An 18,857-nucleotide genomic window follows, 5' to 3' on the forward strand; every position below is an offset into this window, starting at 1 on the left:
GACTGACCTCTTATTTTGCACTGAGTGTTAAATTAGGCTACTGGATTTGTAATTCTACGGCCAATAAAAATATATAGGCACTGCACAGTGTTAATGAAGCAGGACCATATTGAGGGCAGAGGAAGGTGCTGGGGTGATATTCATTGTGCATGATAAATATATAGGTCAATGCCTGATAGTTGTGCACAGCTTGTATAGTCATTTAATGCAAGGATGGTAAACCAAGAGGACCATTTATAGTGTGAGGTACATTTATTTGTTAAGAGCATTAATGTCAGCCTATGAACATTTTCACTGAATAACTCAGAAATGCTCCAGTTCAAATACATTTATGCATCAAAAGTCTGACCCATGAATGACCCAAGTGTGGGTATAACTTAGCTCACCTGTCAAAAAACCAACTGCATGTAGCAGGCAACAGTTCAGCATCACAGTATTCAAATCACAGCATCAGAACTGCTGTTCCTGGACAACATCAATTTTGTACTGGTGGCATACGCTGTAAACAGAAGAGACGCAGGAATGTTTTAATTATGATAATTACTTGAGACTGCAGGATCCAAGTTAATAAATTTGTGCTATGTGGTTATGGATGCCTGTAATTTATTTGGTTGCAATCAATATTTTAAAGTGATGTAAAATATATCATAATTAATTAGTCTCTGTATATTTCATCAAAAGCATGGCAAGTGCTATCCCTAGGGCACAAAAAGTCCTGCTAGAGCAGTAGGGGTGCTTTTTCATTATGCATTTATTTTCTGAAATGAGAGGATTAGTGTGATAATGTTTCATTAGAATAGACAGGAGGGATGTACTGTACAGTTAGTTACAGAAAGGAGTTTCAGAGAAGCAGGAGAAGCTTGTGATAAGATCTTCAGGCAGAGAAGTCCTGTCAGAAGCATTTCAATGTGTTCAGTCTGTCCAAGCAGATGATACAAGGAAAGAATGGCCTTGTTTCATGCTGTATTTTTAATCTGTAGTAAATAGAGTTGAGAATAGCGTAATTCCATTTATTTTTCTTTTTCTAATTAAGAAAAGTCTCAAATATCCTACCATATTGTAATATTTGTCTGTGAAGATGCAAAGATGATGATTGGAAAACATATTTGAGGGTAAAAATATGCCCCATTTTGATAATTTTTCTTTTTTCATATCTTTCATACTGACCATTTTTGCCAATTTTTTTTCCAACATCATACTTTTCACTTAAAAAAAAAAAAGGAAGTCAAGGAGGGCAAGAGAAAAACTGCAGAAAAAAAGATTGATTCTAAATTTAATATCAGAAAGCCTTTTTTTATTCTGGAGGAAAGCAATGGACCTATCACAGTTAACAAATGCTACATCAGCAGGTAGTGAGAACAGAACCACAATTCAGATTATTTGTCACATCGTATTTATGCCTTAGATAGCAAATTAAACCGAGATGTTATCTCCCTTGACTACAGAAATTGTCACTGGTCCTTGTGTAGGTCATGAATAAAAAAACGAGGAGAAACTCAGACAAATCTGAGTCTGGGATCTGCGACAGGAGCCTGCTGTGCTCTGGGGACCACAGAGTGGACGACTGCTTGTCACTTGGCCGTGCAACATGTCACTCGAGCAGCGTCTGTCTGTTCCTTGTGATCTTTATGTCTTTGTTGCTATTCTCCTACTTTAGCTATTCACATTTGAGATTCATATCTCCAAACATTGGCCAAGTTAGTGGGTAGACAAGGACGCTGCACAGTAACCAATGCTCAGATGATGGCGAACCCAACCACCAAATCCTTTACCGAGAAGTGAAGGCCATTGCAGAGCTCAGCATAGCTGCACTCTTCCTGGAGGTGTTCACAGATGTTTCTTCTGTCCTTTGCGGGTGCTCAATCTGCTCGGAAGCCGACGTCTCCAAAAGAGCCCGCTCGTTCTGAGGTGCCCAGATAACCACAAGGCCGGATTCCTTCTGCCACCACGGGGGAAATTTAGTATCTCCTTAATTCTGCTCTGTATAAAATCTGCAGTAGGTCAGATGAATTGCACTTTAGAAATGCCAGCTTCTAGCCACTGACCGCAAAGGAAGTCTGCTCCAGCAGCACGGCTGGCTGTGTTGCAGACATTCAAAATTAACTGCGATGAATCACGTCTTATCGTCTCATTTTGCCCTGCGAAATGGAAAATGTAAAACTAGGTTGTCCTGCAGAAGAGCCATAAAGAGAAATAAATTAAAGACTCCACACTACCTGAAACTAGGATAATAAGAACCACACAATTATACACACTAGTCCGATAGCTGGGATATCTACGGGCTTTATGACTGGGATATTCTTCAGAGAGAATTTGAGACTCCATGCCCATCTTCAGGGTTGTAGTAAAGATTGTATTTGACCTAAAATAATAATTTGAACTTCTTGAGCAGGAACTTTGGCTCATGTGTTCAAACAGTGAGATGGATAAAAAAATTTAATATATGTCCTTCAAACTTTAAATTGGATTTATGGAAAAAATGCTCCAAGCTACAATATGTACTAAATTCACATTCATTTTCTGAGCAGGCTGAATTTGCTTGGTTCATTTTGGAGAGAAATAAGAGACGGTTATACAGTTTAATTTTGCCTTTTTTTTTTTCCTCCTAGAGACTATGCTGTTGCTGATAAAGAGTAAAATTACAATTTTATTTCAAGCAATGAATTTTCAGGCTCCTGTTGTCTCAGCCAGGAGCATTCCTCCTTCCAGTGTGGTAGATGCAATTGCTGAGGTCTTTTGTTCCTTTTCCCCAGCCAAATTCGGGCACTAAATATTCCTGAAACTACAAAATCAATTGCCAACTTGTTATTTTGCTAGACAAACGAGTCTTTGTTGCTTTTGCCCTTTCTCTTCAGTTTATACAGGAGTCTCTGCCAGAACACAAAGTACTCTCCAGTGACACAGCACATTAATTCCAATGAGAGCAACAATTTCTTATACATATTTTATAGCAAACAAATGAACTAATAAAAAATTTATAGGCTGTGTGCTGTGAAAAATCATATTATAATTTAAGGATGTCTTTGGATCACATAGCTCACCAGTATATTATAGGATCACTATATCTGTCAGTTCAACAAGGGTTTTGCCCTACAAATGGAGTGGTGGAGCTCTGAATTGCTGAAGAGTTGGACATGTGTGAGCAACCCATGAAACTGTATTTATTCATGGTCTGGTATTTTCCAGCCCAGCTCAGGCAAATGGGTTGCATTGCTCAATATTACGCAGCACTTTCCCTAAGTTTTCTAGGGCAAAATACCATCAATTACAGGACTGTGCAGCCAAGAGCAGAGGAACACTCCCTGGTAATATACTCTGGGTATTGCCATAAACTGAATATGTTCAGCAATAAATAGAGGACAGTCCAGTCTCTGCTGACTTCCTTATGACAACCAACTGCACCTGTTTTGCAGAAACCCTCTGTCTCTGAAAACTATATCCGTCTTGCTCTTTTCCTCTCAATGCAACACTTAACAGATATTATGGATATTTTACTGCGTAGTAAGCGTATTTAGAGGCCATTAGCTCTTCATAAGCATAAAGAATATAACTATTGTCAGTGAGGGGTTTGAGTCAGCCAGCTCGTCTGCTCTGAATGGAAATTACCTGCAGTTTTTTCCCCTCCACCTATGCATAAATTTTTAGCTCTAGGCATTTCAGTCCTTGAGAGGCTGAATAACTTGAATCACTATCTCAACCTTCCACTCTTCTTTGAAAATGACTTTCAGAAGTGGCAGGTAAAATAGCTGCACAGCCCTAGATATGTCATTTTTAGGCATTGAAATCCATACATTGGGCAGTCTAGACACATCAGGATGCAGGCCTAATAATCAGAGATCTTCCCTATGCTGTTTACTCATAGCTGTCTCCAAATGCTCTCCTATATGGCAAAACCTTAGAACATCTCTTAATGAGACATTGGCCGGCAGGACTGCTGATTTAAGATATTTATGTGTTTTCAGAGATTATTACATAACCATGGTGAAGTGGGCAACAAGCACCAAAGTGGCAGTAAACTGGCTGAACAGAGCCCAGAACGTGTCCATCCTGACGCTGTGCGACGCCACCACGGGAGTCTGCACAAAGGTACAGAAGATGGTCAAAAAGCTTGTTTGGCTTCAGTGTTCATAACATACCTAATAAAATCTTTCAATTATCCTGTACAGAAACATGCCATCTGAAATGGATTTATTTAGCCAGACAGAGAATGTAAGCAATAAGTGCAACATTTTCTGTGCAAAGCTGGAGATGCCTTTTTGTCACCTTATAGAAAGTCAGGAAACGTGTGGCCCTGCATGTTCTGCTTGCGTACGAGATGGACTTCATCCTGAAATAGCTGCATGCGTGCACGAGCACACATAAATCAACACCTTGTAACCTGAAGGGCTTTGGGACGTTCTAATTTAATGGAGCCAAGCCAATGTTTGTCAACCTCCAAGTCAATTGTATTTAATTAATACCTCCTGCAGGTATAGTTGTACCAATATCAGTGCATGTGTATTGATAATTTTAAGTATTGGCATATATCAGCTTTTAAACTGATGTAGGTTGGCTCATAGTAGCAAAGTGTTCTGATATTGCTCTCCCTTGAAAAAATGTCACAACACTGGGCAGAGCAGTCCTTTATCAACTTACTGCTGTATTTCTTTGGGGAATAAAATGTATTGCTGATATTTTTATTCTGATTTTTGTTCTGATTTTGTGAATAAAATGCTTTCCTGAGTAAATACTTGTTTTTTCTTAGAGAAGGAAGACCAAGAGAGCAGTCACTTGATTATACTCTTGAATCATGTGCTTAAATGGATTTTTTTATGCTTGTTCATAACTTTTCAGATTCATTCAAACTGCTTTCTGCACTGATGAGCAAAATGTAATACATGCAAAGCATGTTATTTAATGGTCTTGCTTTATTTCAGAAACACGAAGACGAAAGCGAAGGTTGGCTGCACAGACAGGTAACGTTGATCTCTTTGCAGTGATTTTTTAAGTAGGCTCCTTGTTCGTCTGTTTTTCACTCAAGGAGAAAAAGCTAATTTCTAAACTTAGGAAGACTACTTGGAAGGCAGTGTGGTTCATACTACAGTTCCCAGTAGTTCTTTTTGTTGGAGTGTAGTGTACCTGAGATGACTTATTTTCTGCTAGGTCCCACTGGCCAAAACTAACTCTTAGTCCCAATTTTCTTGGATTTAAACAAGCTGAAACACAGGTGTGGGTTGAAATTCCCTCAGTCACAGATTATCATCACAAGACCTGTCTGACATAGAAGCAGTCCTGAAAGACTGAAGTTGATTTTGGGTGGTATATTGGTTGTCTTCTGGTCATCCAACAACATTGAACTGTTTCACATGGGTTGTGCGCATGGCATACAGGGAGTAACAGGTCAACTAAACAACTCGTACCATCCAGATTTAAAGTATTTCATATTTATATCACTGCTTGGTCTGAAGATCCAAGAACACAGAAACTACCATACATCAGTATCCAGCAGGAATAATGATCTCTTTTCCAGTGGCTGTCCTACAGCAACGGGTTATGTGTGATCCAGACAAAAAATGATTTTACAGAGGAAAGAGCTTTTTTGCTCCAAGCATTTCAAATAGGCTTTTGTTATACTCTTGTATAAAATAAAAATATTGCCAAGCTATTAGTCATGTTCATAATGCTAGTGTTGCTTTAATAAATAGCAAATGCTTCAAAAATGAGTCACGTCTACAGAAAATTAAATTCCCCATATTTTATATCTTTAAAAAGGTAGTTCACAAGGAGCGTTTATTTTGTAAGTCCAAAGCTAGGTTTAATCCTTTCTCTGCTATTTGCTAGGGCCTCCATTCTTGGGAAATTCAATGCAGTGCATTAGAAGGATGTCTGTTCGTACACAGCTGTGGTACTGCAGCCATGCACCTACTACTTGGGCGAGAATTAGAGACGGTGTCTTGTCCTGAATAACAGTAATGAATCATCTGCCTGTCTCTGATGGATCTGCTCCATAGAAATACACTTTGTTTTACTGCATCACATACTTAGTTTCAGAATAGAGAAAGCTTCTTGCTGCAGCCAAATGAATCAGACAGTACTAAGCTCAGTACATCCTATAGACCTCAGAGATATTTGATGCTACTTTTCAAGTATTTTTATTAGGATCTGAAGAATTACAGAGCTCTTTTGCCTACATATCTGGCAACAAAGTCATTTGTATTTCTAGTTTCAACTAAATACATGATTACTTGGATAATCCCCTTTTCTATATTTATCTTTTTGCTCCATTACATATGCATCTAAATAACTGGAAAATTATTTCTATGGCATGTGTATCTGAGAATGATGTGAAAATGTTAAATGCTAATGCGATTCCTCTCACCTCTTTCAGAAGGAGATGACTTGCCCTCCAGTCAGTCAACTAAGGGACCTCAGAAGTGTGACTCAGCTCAAATAAAGACTCCTAGGATTAGACATTTTTTTATAGGTGTATACATATGAGTCAGGCGCCAAATCCCCAATGCTGTCAGTCAATATAATCATCACTGTGGCCAGCAAAGTCAATGTACCAGTGCATGGTTCACTTCCCCAGTAAGAAGACACCAACTGCCCATTGGTACTATGAACTCCATCGAGCAGACCTTCTTTTCAAAAGTACCCCAATTTAAAATCAATAGGAATGAGGATTCTAGATGCTGTCCTCACTCTTTAAAACATTCCTTTGATTTCCAAGGCACATATGTAGAAAAAAAAAAACTCAAAACTTAGTTTTGCTCTTTTGAGGGAGTTTGATCTGCAATAGAGACAACCTTCACTGCAGGCTAAGAACAGGAGATGAGGAGAGAAGATATCTGTGAAATGGCAGAAGATACCCACAAAGTACATGAGGGAATCTCCAAGCATGACAGGATTAAAATATTTCAGCTGAGATACTGGGAGTTTGATAGGGCATATGACCCATGCATTTGAATTTATTTGTTATTATTGTTGAAGTTTGGTAACTCAGTGAGATTTAATAGTCTGTGTGTGGAAGGTCGTACTAAATGCTGTCATGATCCTTTCTGGGCTTAAGTTTCTAAATTAATTTTACTAAGGCCCAAAAACTTGGAGAGCCCCTTTCCAGCAAAGGCGGAAAGAGATACTGGTGTCGGTGTCTGTGTAGCTAACAGGGTAAATTACTCAAAGGGCAATGAGAAATACACATTTTTACACATCCTGCTGGAAAGTGTCTGTCACTTGTGTACTATATTTGCCATATGACATGGCCAGAATTTTCAAACCTCTTGCACAAATAAGAATGGGCACACAGTCACACAGACTGGACAAGGATTTTGAAAGTTTTCACTGCTTTTATTCACATATCTGCTTGTGCACTTCTGCACATAACTGTCAACTTTATTCTTACTTCTGTTTAGATATATAAATGCTTTGAAACATTAGTCACTATTGTAAAAAAATTTGTTTTAATTTTTCTGAAGAAGCCTTTCTCAGATAACGGCTGCAGACTGACAGGGTGTCAGCAAGAGAGATGATAGCAAACAATTGCTGAGCACCTGTTGTAGATAGATAAACTGTACTGGTGTTTTAATTGTCTTAGTTATTTAATCATGAATGTGGCCTGAGCAAAATCAATTATATTCCAAAGTGCAATTCCAAGTTCACATTGATGTCAATGAGACCAAGAGATTACCACACAATTGTTTCAAGATATGTAACCTCCAAAACTTCCTTCATGGGCTGGCTGGCCTCCTGATAACAATTTGTTTGGGCTGCATTTTTCTTTCCAGTCCTCCTATTTCCCTCATGTTGCAGGTAACCTCAGTCTACAAATACGGAGTTTTGCTCTATCAGAAAGTGGGTTGTTAAAAAACTGCACTTTTTCTATTTCATCTCCCTTCATCCTGACAGCACAATAAGCCAGTAGTGATTCCCTTATATGTAGTTAATAGGCAGTAGGAAATGAGGTTCCTTTAAATAAAAGCAGAGATCAGAGAACCTTACCAGCAAGACTGACTTTTTAACCCTTAAAGCCTTTTTGTCATGTCAAGCCTATAACTGACCAATCATTGCCTTAAAGTCAAAGAATGCAGCATAAATAGGATGTAAAGCCCCATAATTCAAATATCAAATTAATCTACCAGAGATAGCAAAATGTCATTTGGTTATGAATGAAGCACTTAAATAAATAATCCAGTTTGTGAGGATTATTCATGGATCCAATGGAGGGGAATGATATCCAGAGGTATTGGCTCATCTTTCCAACTGATGACCTTATCTTTTGGTGGCAGAGCCCTGACTTTAGAGATGGCCCTTGGTATGGTGACCTCACTCCTAAGGCCAGCACAGGGATAGGGACAAAAGAGGAAGATTTGACATAGCCGCATGGCTTGAATGTGGTGGATGATGGAGGGAGGTCACCTCCCTGTAACCAGAGGCTGAGGCAACTGTATCGTTGCAGTAAAGCCAGTGGGCATTTCTAATGGTGCTTTGGATTTGAATGAAGAGTTTACCTAAAAGCAGGGAGTCAAAAGGCTTTATATTGCATCTGTTTGTTTTTGAGGTTATTGTACTCTGATACTGTGACACTGTAGTAGGAGATTTCTCATGAAGAGTAAATGCTCCAATTCACCCCATGGAGCCAAGTCATTCATTTTGGGATGGGGGCAAAGGTGGATCAGATAGATATTGTGGAAGAGGAAAGGCGTCACAGGAGTAGTAGGAGAGGCCTGAGTTATTTATATTAATTAGTTTCCTATTGAAAACTTGAGAATGAACCAGAAAAATGTAGGTCTCACATAAGTATTGTTCACAGTCAATACTACACAGCAGGTCAAACCTAATGCTCAGCTTCAAAGAACCTGCTTTCTGACTGATTTCTGTCAGGAAATATGTAGAATCCAACCCAAAGTGCACGAAGCACTTTGGAAAGAGCAGGACACAGAGAGGGTACCACATGACAAGGGCCTAGACAGACCAGCTTGGAGCTGGATTCTGTGGAGCTAAGATATGATGATGCTGGGCCCACACTAATGTTTTCTTCTTTTTTGATGTCAGTAGTTCTCGTTGTATTTTATTTATGTATACATAGGACTCGCAGGCCCACTGACTCCCTATAAAATGGATAATTTATCTTTCTAATGTTTGTCCCAGTGGACATTCAATTGTGTGCTCTCTTCAAGTTGTTCATAGTCAGAGTCAACTGTGGACTTCGTACGCTTGCTTGTGTGCACGTGTCTTTCTGTCTTTCACCAGAAAAGTCTTCTTCCAGTGGGTGCAGATCTAGTGATGCTCAAGAATGAGATCCCTTTTTTATTTTTTTTTATTTTTCCTATCTTGCGCCCCTCTCTAAGCCCTAAAGCAGCTTAGATAGATGTGTTAAAAAAGATATGCTAAAAAGATTAGCATTATCTACTCACTCAGGCATCTTGAATTCTGCCAGGCCCAGGATGAGCATCCCAGGCACTCCTCACTTTCTTCCTCTTCTCCTGAACATTTTTACATACACTGACTTCTGTCACACAACTTCGAACCTCAGCACTGATCCCCTGCGAGTTATGGTGCCCTTCAGCAGCCTCCCACCACCTTCTCTCTTCCAACAAGGCCAACGTCTTCAGTGGCACCATTTTGATACACAATAATAAACAAGTTGCTGGAAATGGAGTTGCTGCTGCTGTCTTTTAATGATAGTGATGCAGGTTGCCCAGTCCCATCAACTCTTTCTCTAGCCACAGTATGGGTCATCTTTTCTTTAATCTCAGCGTGAACGCTCATAAATGTATTCTTGCCTAAGTATTCCTCTAACTCCAGTGATGACCAGGGTCTTGCAGACTTGCATTCAAGGAGACCTTGCATTCAAAGTACACCAAGACTCAGGCAATTTGTATGACACACAGAAGGAAAACCAAAAAGAAAAATAAAACCACCAACAACAAAAAGCAAAACAACAAGACAATAATGCTTGAACTGCTTAAGGCATGAGCATATCAGTACCAGACACTGGAGGTGTTTAGAGCAATTCCAGCATAAAGAGAACAATTTTTGTTTGTTTGTTTGTTTGTTTTTAATTTAAGTGCCACTGCTTGAAATTTTATTTGCTTATTTATCTCATAAAATGCAGTTCAAGCCAAGTTCACCTCAAGAACCCCAGTGTAGCTCCCTAGGGTATAAATACCTATTCCGAAAAGCCCTCCGGTCTGATTGCTCTGATATAGCCGTTCCAAGCCAAGTCTCTGTCTCTGTCAAGGTTTTAAGTGAAGCCCGGGCGGTGTTAACGTGTCGCCCTTCCAACACCAGGAACCTGCAAACAGACTGACTCCTAACATCAGACAGATGCAGAAGGCGTCTGTCATATCTGCCACGCACCTCCTTCCACCATAACTTTGAGGGCACAAAGACTGCTTTCCCTGGCAGAGACACAGTGCTGGGACATGTCAGGCAGTTGATGGACATAGAAATGTGAGGAGAACTCATTGCTATTTGCCTCAATAAAGTGAAGCCTGTTGAAGAGAGGGTTTGTCTGTGATATCGCAGCAGGTTTCCAATGGATTTTCTCCTGTGGATGAAAGACCTCATAAAAATATACATAGTTTCATGTTTCAAGTCCCAGAAAAATCTCAGTGAGAAAAGAAACTACTATTTCATGGAACGTCAGCAATCAATTAATGGGCATATACTGAAAACCTAAGCAGAGGAAATAAAAACAAGCAGTTTCAATTCCCTAATGTAATGTTCATAAATCTCATGAATAGTGGAAAGATCATTAATCAGTGAAGAACTGGTAGCAAATTATGGTAAGAATAATATGTTAGCTTATGAGAAAGACAAACAGTTTATTTCTTGCATTAGTCATAAGTCTCCCTACGTAATCAAGTTCTTGCTAGTTCAGAGTGGTATTTTGGAATATCCTAGCAGAAAAGCAGGGTGTTTCAAAAATATTGAACCAGAAGAGGCTGAACAAAAGTGTCCGTGATGTTGTGTGGTCAGCCCTCGAAAGAAGGAGCCCTGGAACTCACCAGCATGGAGAGCAGGCCAGGACAGGCAGGGCTTGGCCAGGGAACCTGGAAAGGTTCAGCAGATGTTCAGCTTTCCTTCACATCCCAGCTATTCAGGATTCCTGGTGTAGAACTGCTGTATCATCCCATATTTGCCATCCTGCTACTCTCAGTGTAATCTGCTGTTCAACCATCTCCTGCAACAGAAACATCCCACATGCCTCAGGGTTCCTGCAGTAATAAAAAACCAGTAAGCTTCCAGGAAATGGTTGCTTGCCATACATATTTTTTGATTTCCTTGCCTTGAATCCTTTCTACCTCTGGCTGAATGTTCCAGTAATCCAAGGGAAGTCAATCATCACATCCAACTGGGAGCTTTGTGTCAAACACAGTTTTTCAGCATAATCTCCCCCTTTGTAAATAATTTAGTGGTTTCAGCATTTGAAAGAAGGTAGGAGAAGACAGGAATTAGATACTGAAAGATGCTGTTAGTCATGTTTCCTCGAGGACAGGAACAGATCAGTTCTTCCAGCAGAGTAAACACATTTTGTCATACTTGTGCCAACGAGGTTCAAATCCTTTGCAAAAGGTTTAATGCACTGCCCTGAGCAACTGGCCGTATAGGTGCATATTTTGCTTTGCAAATGGGGATCGATTTTGTAGCCCTCCTGCAGCTGAAAGGTGGCCACTTCTTTATGAGCTTGGAGAAAAAAATGATTTCCAAAACCTCAGTATTAACTTCTCTAGTGTTTTTTTTTTCTTGGCATCAGATATTTGTCAGGAATCATTCTCTATTTCACTGTAAACTAATTTCACATTTTGATCAATCTTAAACAAATTCATGAAATAAAATCCTTATATTGGGTGTTTACAGAATGAAGAGCCAATTTTTTCCAAGGATGGTCGGAAGTTCTTCTTTGTTCGAGCCATTCCTCAGGGAGGACGTGGGAAATTCTATCACATCGCCGTGTCATCATCACAGGTGAAGCACTCACTGCTGCTGCTTTTTTATCCTACCCTGAGTTGGAAAAAATATGAAGATTTTATTTGTGTTCACTCCTGAGAGACATCTGAGAGACATAAAGTTACAATTTTAGAATATGGGTCTTGCGTGTAAGAGGATCTTGTGTGGGTAGTTTATCAGGCATAAAATAAATTTCAGGTGAGATACTTAGAAAGAAAAGGTCTGCCTGCTCTCTCTTTTCAAAGAAAATCATTACTTTGTTCCATTTTTTTAAATGTCTTCCTAGTTGTACTTAAATAAATAAATCTTTATACTACCATAAAGGATTAACTGGAAGCTTATGGGGATATTGGATTAGAAGAAGGAGTCTCAGGCTGTTCTGCACCAAACTCATCAAATTCACAGAAATATTTGAGGGGGAAATGACAAATGTCTTACTTATTTTTAACAACTAATGAAATGAAAAGAACTTCCTTTCTGAGAAGACAAACACAACAATAAGCATTGCTCAAGTATCTTCTTTTATGAATTAAAAATATCTAATTATTTCTATTTTTGACAGCCTAATAGTAGCAGTGATAACTTACAGGCTATTACATCTGGTGACTGGGATGTGACAAAGATATTGGCATATGATGAAAAGAGACATAAAATGTAAGTAAATCGATTGTCTGTTGTTTAGCATTACACTGTAGGGTTAATGAGTTTACAACAGTGTTTTGGTTATATGAACATAGAGAGATATGAATAAGATTTCACCTTAAGCAACTGCTGATGTTAAACTTTGAAGAAAAAAAGAAAAGTTTTCAAATTTTTAGATCGTTAGTTCTACAAAGAATTCTTTTGACCTCCAAAAATATCACCCCTTTAGAAGAAAGTAGTTTGTTAAAAAAAAGTAGTTACTTAGCAGCTTAAAACAAGACTTTCCACACTTGTTCTTTATGTGGTAAAATAACTTCTGTATTTTTTTTTTTAAGTAAATTTCAAGAAAACACATGAGAAAATGTTAGAAGGCTTTCCTGAATCAATTATTGTCTAAATTCCTTTTCAGGCAATCATTTGTCTAGATGTAAGATTCTGAGCTCTCATATTCTTCAATTTAGAATAATTTTCATCTCAGACACACTTGTCACTGACTTATGGAGTAAAAAGTCTCTGGATTATGATAAATTTTGAATGACCATTGAGAAAAGAACATGATACTCCATGAAAGTGTTGAATAACCTCAATTACCAGTAGCTTTGGTAAGAGCTATAGGTCTTTAATGCTTTGCAGAGCTGAGCAGCAAATAGGCATGACTGCTCTTATTCACATTTTAACTGTCCAGCCAAGCAGCAAATATCTTATGCAATTTGTCCAGTCAAAATATACATCTAGGCAAGCACAGCTGATGGGAAACAGATCTGCAGAACTAAATTCCCTGCATGATGTGCCTGCCACCCCATGAACACTACATGTTTGCTCCTGTGGTCAGTCAATATTCACATGAAATTCTTCTGGTGGGTCAGTGACCTGCACATTGAATTCAAGTTGACCACCTCCAGCAATGTCAGCTAATTCTTCAGCAAGGTCAAGAAAATCTAATTGCAGTGCAGTGTAGCACATGCTCACGTCAGCTTGTGCTGGGGAGTATCCCTTGGTACAGATTTGTAATTTGATTTAAACTTTCCCTGCTTTTATGAGCCAAATGGCTATGTGAATGAAGATGCTGCAAAAGACACTTTGTAATGAATGCCCTCCTAATGATACAATTCTCTGATTATTTTTTAGTTATTTCCACAGTACAGAAGACTTACCAAGAAGGCGACACTTATATAGGTGTGTATTTTACTATTATCACATACAGAATTTCTAACTTATTTCAGTCTTATATGAATCATTATAAAAGAGGTTGCTGCAGAAACACTCTCATGTGTTTGTCTCTAATGCAATTGTAACATCACACAGCATGTCACTTCAATAAACCAAAGTGCATAGCAATAGTGAACAAAGAAATGCCTGCCACCGAGTTGGAAATGTTTGAAATTTAACAATTTCCTCATTTTGTTTCTGATTTGAAATTGGTCTCAAGGCTGATAAACTGTCACAGAAAACACAACACTTTCCAACAAAATTGTTTAACACTTCAAAGATTTAAGAAATACATAAGCTAACTGTATAAACTGTTTCCTTTTTTCTTCTTCCAGAATGCAATTTTTATAGAAGTTTAATAGCACCTCATCTCCTCAGGCAATTGAAAAGAAATACCAATATTTTTCTGAAATTCCAGAGGATTTTAGTTTCCTCAGTAACTATGAAGAATAAAATATTAGCTTTTAGTAAGATGTTGATAGTGTAGCTGTCATGAAATATTGAGGGAACGAATTACGAAGGGGAGCAAGACCAAAATTTGAAAAAAATCATTTTGGATATTTATTACACTCATGCACTATTTATAATCATCTTGAAGTACCAGCTGATAAATCTGCACAGTTCTGTGCAAAGTAGAGTCTCTAGATAAGTTATGTTGCTCTTTCACAGATCTTGAAACACACAAAAAAAAATCCAGGCAATTCCATTTATTCTGTTTTTCCTTCTCAAACACCCAGCCTCTGTCTTCACATCTCCAGTGAGGGGCAGAGCTGGTGCAAGCACCACTGATAGGTGCCTGCCTGCATTTTTTTGTCACTAACATGATCTAATTTTGTGTGTGTGTGTGTGTGCTTTTCCCCACAATAGGGAGGTAACTTGACCAATCTGGATTCCCTGTGATTTAATCTTTTTTATTTTTCCATTCAAGACCTCTTTTCCTGTCCACAGCTTCTGAAGAGAAGTTCAGCTCAGTGTTTATTTTCTGGAAGATGAAAAGTGGAGAGAGGGGCAAAGAGTGAAGCAATCAAAGCTATTTTGACCAGTCACTTCAGTGAAATGTGGGGGGCGCAGGGAGAGAGAAGTTAATTTAAAGTGCAACCTGCACCACCCAGCCAGTTTTAAGTCAGTGATGTGATCTGAGCCTAGCCAAGTTCAGTCCTTTGGCCGTAAACAGGATGCTCAGTCTCATCTCTTTCTACCTTGAAGTGGTAACAAATACACTCATCAGCTTTACAGTAATACTGGACAGGCCTATTCATTATAGCTCAAAATATTTTAATGTTGTAAAATGCTGTAGTGGTGCAAAAGTTTATTTATTGGTATTTCCCAGTAATCTTTAATTCATTCTTCCACCTATCATAGTCTACAAATGTATGGTCAGGCCAGGTTGCCACCTTCAAGAACAGACCCTAAACATAAAATTTCCTTCTTTAATTCAGTGTCATATGAGTAACTATTTAAACCAATAGAAAGGGAGGTGGCCCTAGGGGCAGCATCTAGCAAGTCAAACAAGTAAAGCCACCAGTAAGGAAATAAAAGAGAGCAGTTCGAGCTCCTAATTTTCAACTATGAGATAAGATAGTGTGAAAATATGGCTGCTTTGCTCCATGCCTTCCTTCACTGAATTAAAACTTCCTCTTGTTTAATGTAATCATCATTCTGGGGGGGAAAAAACTATACTCTTCCTTATAACCACTTACTTACCCTTGCAAAAAAAAAGAAAAAAGACATCAGTACCCCTTTATATATTCTCCATTCAGAAAAGAAAAGAAAAAAAGCCATTACTGTTACTTAGCCTTGACTGAATGGAAATGCTTTGTCTCTCAGTAATATTGGACACATTCTATTTATGCTCTTTGTCTACAGTACAGTAAAGTTCAAATAATGTTGCTTGCAGATAACATTTGCTCAGTGACCTTCATGGACGTGTATTAACTTTTTCAGTGCAAGCACAAATGGAAACTTCAACAGGAGGTGTCTGTCTTGTGATCTGATTGAAAACTGCACTTATTTCAGTGCGTCATTCAGCCACAGTCTGGAATACTTCTTACTGACGTGTGAAGGTACGTTGAGGTTTTGCTCTTGCTGTTTTGCTTTAGGACAGGAGTTAAAGTGAACATTGATATATTTATGTATCCGGTGTATCCATGGGCAGTGAATACTCTAAATACCTAAATGGCTCTAATCGGCCATAAATACCCTGGCCACTCTATCATGAAATTTTACTCTTAACATTATTTTCTTTCGTTTGTCAGTTTACTTAAACTAGAAAGCAGAGGGATGCAACCTTTAGCTGTGCACAGCCTCTCTTGGAGAAGAAGGTCCTCCTTTGGCCACTCTGAGCCCCTTGGAATTAAAGAGCAAAATCCAGAGGTGATAAAGCATCAGACATGGTGCAATGGTTTGCATGGTGAGATGCAAACCAATAAGGAGGGGTTCCCTGGGGATGAGTTAAAAGTTCCATGTCAATTCAATGACTGAACAGCTTATCAAGAGAAAGCAGAAAGCTACTGAGTGGACCATGTGCTTGGTGCTTCTGTATACGATATCTGCAACTGCTCACCATAAATTTCCCTGAACTTGTAATAGCTTATAGTTCTGACAGGTTTCCTGTGTTTAAAATGCCTTGCAGAATCCAAAGGGCTAAGAAGAAGAGATCTGTTAGGAGAGGCCATGTTAGGAGGAGTAAAAGTGGATGGCTTTATTAATGTATGTGTTTCCTATTCTACCGGCTTTCTACATCTCTATTACGAATACATTCAGAGCTCTGTAACATTTAATCCTCTGTAATTTCATCCTGCTTAGTTATCCACAGTCACACACGCACACAGAGCTGGGTTGCAGCACCGCCTGTCCATGTCGGAAAAGTTATTCTCACCAGTCACCCACTGCTGCCATAAAAGCTGCTCAAACACGGCCTTATTTTCAAAAGATTGGGCAAAACATGAATGTGTGTATATCTAAAAGACAAGCTGCTGTTGTGTACACTGCCACGGAGCAGCTACACGTTCCCTTTGCTGAATGCCTGAGGTCTGTTCAGTGGTACACTGATGTCCTTTCTCTGCTGGGCAAGTGGTCACTGGTGCCAGCAGCAGCTTGAAACCGAGGGTAAAGAGGAAGTATTTGAGGTGGTAAAATAGGAAATAACCAGGAAAATGAAGCTAGAGGAGAGATGCCAAATGGTTAACCTGATACCAGAGAAACTTGTGTACTTAGACAGTTACCAAAATACATTCAGCTCCACAGAAGGAAAGACAGATATCATTTTGGGGAGACATTTATAGACAGATTGAAAAATAGCTGACAATATACCATACTGAAGTAGCACTGCACCAGCAGTAGAATAGACTAATTATCTTAACAGATTACCTGTAAATCTCTGAATTATGGCAGACATATGTACCAAAATATCATTACCCACTAAGCCATCAGTGCTGTAGTAAATGTTGCCATGTTTATGGGGTTTGCTGTGAGGTTTGACTCTTGACAAGAAAAACCCTGCATATTTTTCTTCTCATTTCTATTTCAAGAAAGGCTGTCAAAAGCTACCAAAGACACTGTCCATTTTCCTTTCACCATATTTACTGTAACTTGAACAGCCTGTGAATAACAAGATTAAGGATTCCAAAGATTTTTATCAGCAATTATGAATTGTTATATTGTCTTAAAGGACTTTTTGCTGTTCTGTAGATTGTGTTTAATGGCAGTGCTACCTGGCACAGAGTGAAATGTGAGCAGTATCCTACAATGAGAGGTAACCTCTCTTTTCAGAAGGACAAGGTGGTGCTTGCTGTCAGTAGGCAACATTTAGTACAGTCACACCAACCCAAAAGGCTAGTTATCCCAGAAGGCTACCTTATTTTTCATCTACTTTTATATGCTCATGATTGCATTACTGTAGCAGCATCTAAGGAAGTATGATGCTGTGCAGACTGCAGGTAGATTATCTCCTCAGGAGCCTGTGGAAAAAGTTGTATGTGCTGAAGCAAGGTTGCTCCTACTGCTGTTTTTGCCACAAAATATAGACTTACATTTTTGTGTCCTTTAATAAACCAGTACAAGCACTGCCACTGATCCCTTCTGATGTGAACACAACAAAGCTCTGGGTGAAAAGGTGTCCTTCTTTTAGTGAAATTATATGGAGGATGAGGTTTGCTCATCATCTAGATGGAATATAAAATACAATATAAAAATCAATTGCACAGAAAAAAAAATCATAAGGAATCACAGAATTTGGCTATGGAAAGAAAGTTATTCCTGTTTCCTTAGTGCAACTCAGTCATGAGACACATGCCTAATGTAAAGCACCATATAAAGCACTAACATCCATTTGCAGCTCTAAAAACAAGGCCAGTTCCTTCATTCTCCTCTGGAGAATGAAGCCCTCTCAAGGACTAGCACTGTAGTCTTCCCAGTAATATTTTAAGTTCGTATTTTAAATAGATGCTCCTCTTGCTTGATGGCTCCTTCGTTCACATCCCAGTGTAACCTGCTATTAAAACTTCTGTTTAACCTTCCATGTAAATAAGGCTGGCCATGGTGGAAGAAAGGATGTTCAACGAGTAGCAGGCCGAAATGTGCTCTGTGTGGCAGGTTTGGTTATTCTGTCGTCACTCATAGAAAACCCTTCTGAAGTGGCTGAGATTTTTGCTTGAACTATCAAAGATTTAGGGGAACCTGGAGTTCCAGCCCTGGTATTGTGGACAACCGCATCATATAATGGTTTGCATTAGGTTGTCCTTCTCTATATGTGATTCCAGCCATGTGCTGACCTTGGCCAGCACAGTGCATCTGGGAAGGCAGGATGTTCACCACAAAGAGTTAATCCCTGCTAGCAGTGAGACGGGAGGAATAGTGGGGAAGACCTCTGGCTCTTGCATACATTACTGCAATTAATGCCACTTAATACTTGATCAAAATGATAGCAGTGTGCGCTGCTCATGGAATGCCCACCAGCCCCCTAATTAAAGTTCCCCATAATCAGGCATTATCAGGAAGGGATTAATCATTTTTAGGGATGACATGAAGAAAATTGGTAGTTAGACAGAGGGGAGAGGGCAGTAATGAGGGTTAAG

The 18,857-nt window shown here is 39.0% G+C and overlaps 1 protein-coding gene across 1 annotated transcript in view; it reads left to right on the forward strand.

Moving 5' to 3' along the window:
* The window catches only part of DPP6 (dipeptidyl peptidase like 6), a 242,182-nt gene that overhangs the window by 194,047 nt on the left and 29,278 nt on the right, over positions 1-18,857 (forward strand). The window contains exons 11-16 of the mRNA XM_088521208.1: positions 3,963-4,086; positions 4,917-4,955; positions 11,842-11,949; positions 12,494-12,585; positions 13,702-13,749; positions 15,727-15,845. Of these exons, the coding sequence (XP_088377334.1) occupies positions 3,963-4,086; positions 4,917-4,955; positions 11,842-11,949; positions 12,494-12,585; positions 13,702-13,749; positions 15,727-15,845 (530 nt within the window). The remainder of the gene's footprint in view (positions 1-3,962; positions 4,087-4,916; positions 4,956-11,841; positions 11,950-12,493; positions 12,586-13,701; positions 13,750-15,726; positions 15,846-18,857) is intronic.

This window comes from Tinamus guttatus, unplaced genomic scaffold, assembly GCF_059628265.1.
Source record: "Tinamus guttatus ecotype Peru unplaced genomic scaffold, ASM5962826v1 Tinamus_guttatus_pri_ptg000006l, whole genome shotgun sequence".
NCBI classification, from domain to species: Eukaryota; Metazoa; Chordata; class Aves; order Tinamiformes; family Tinamidae; genus Tinamus; species Tinamus guttatus.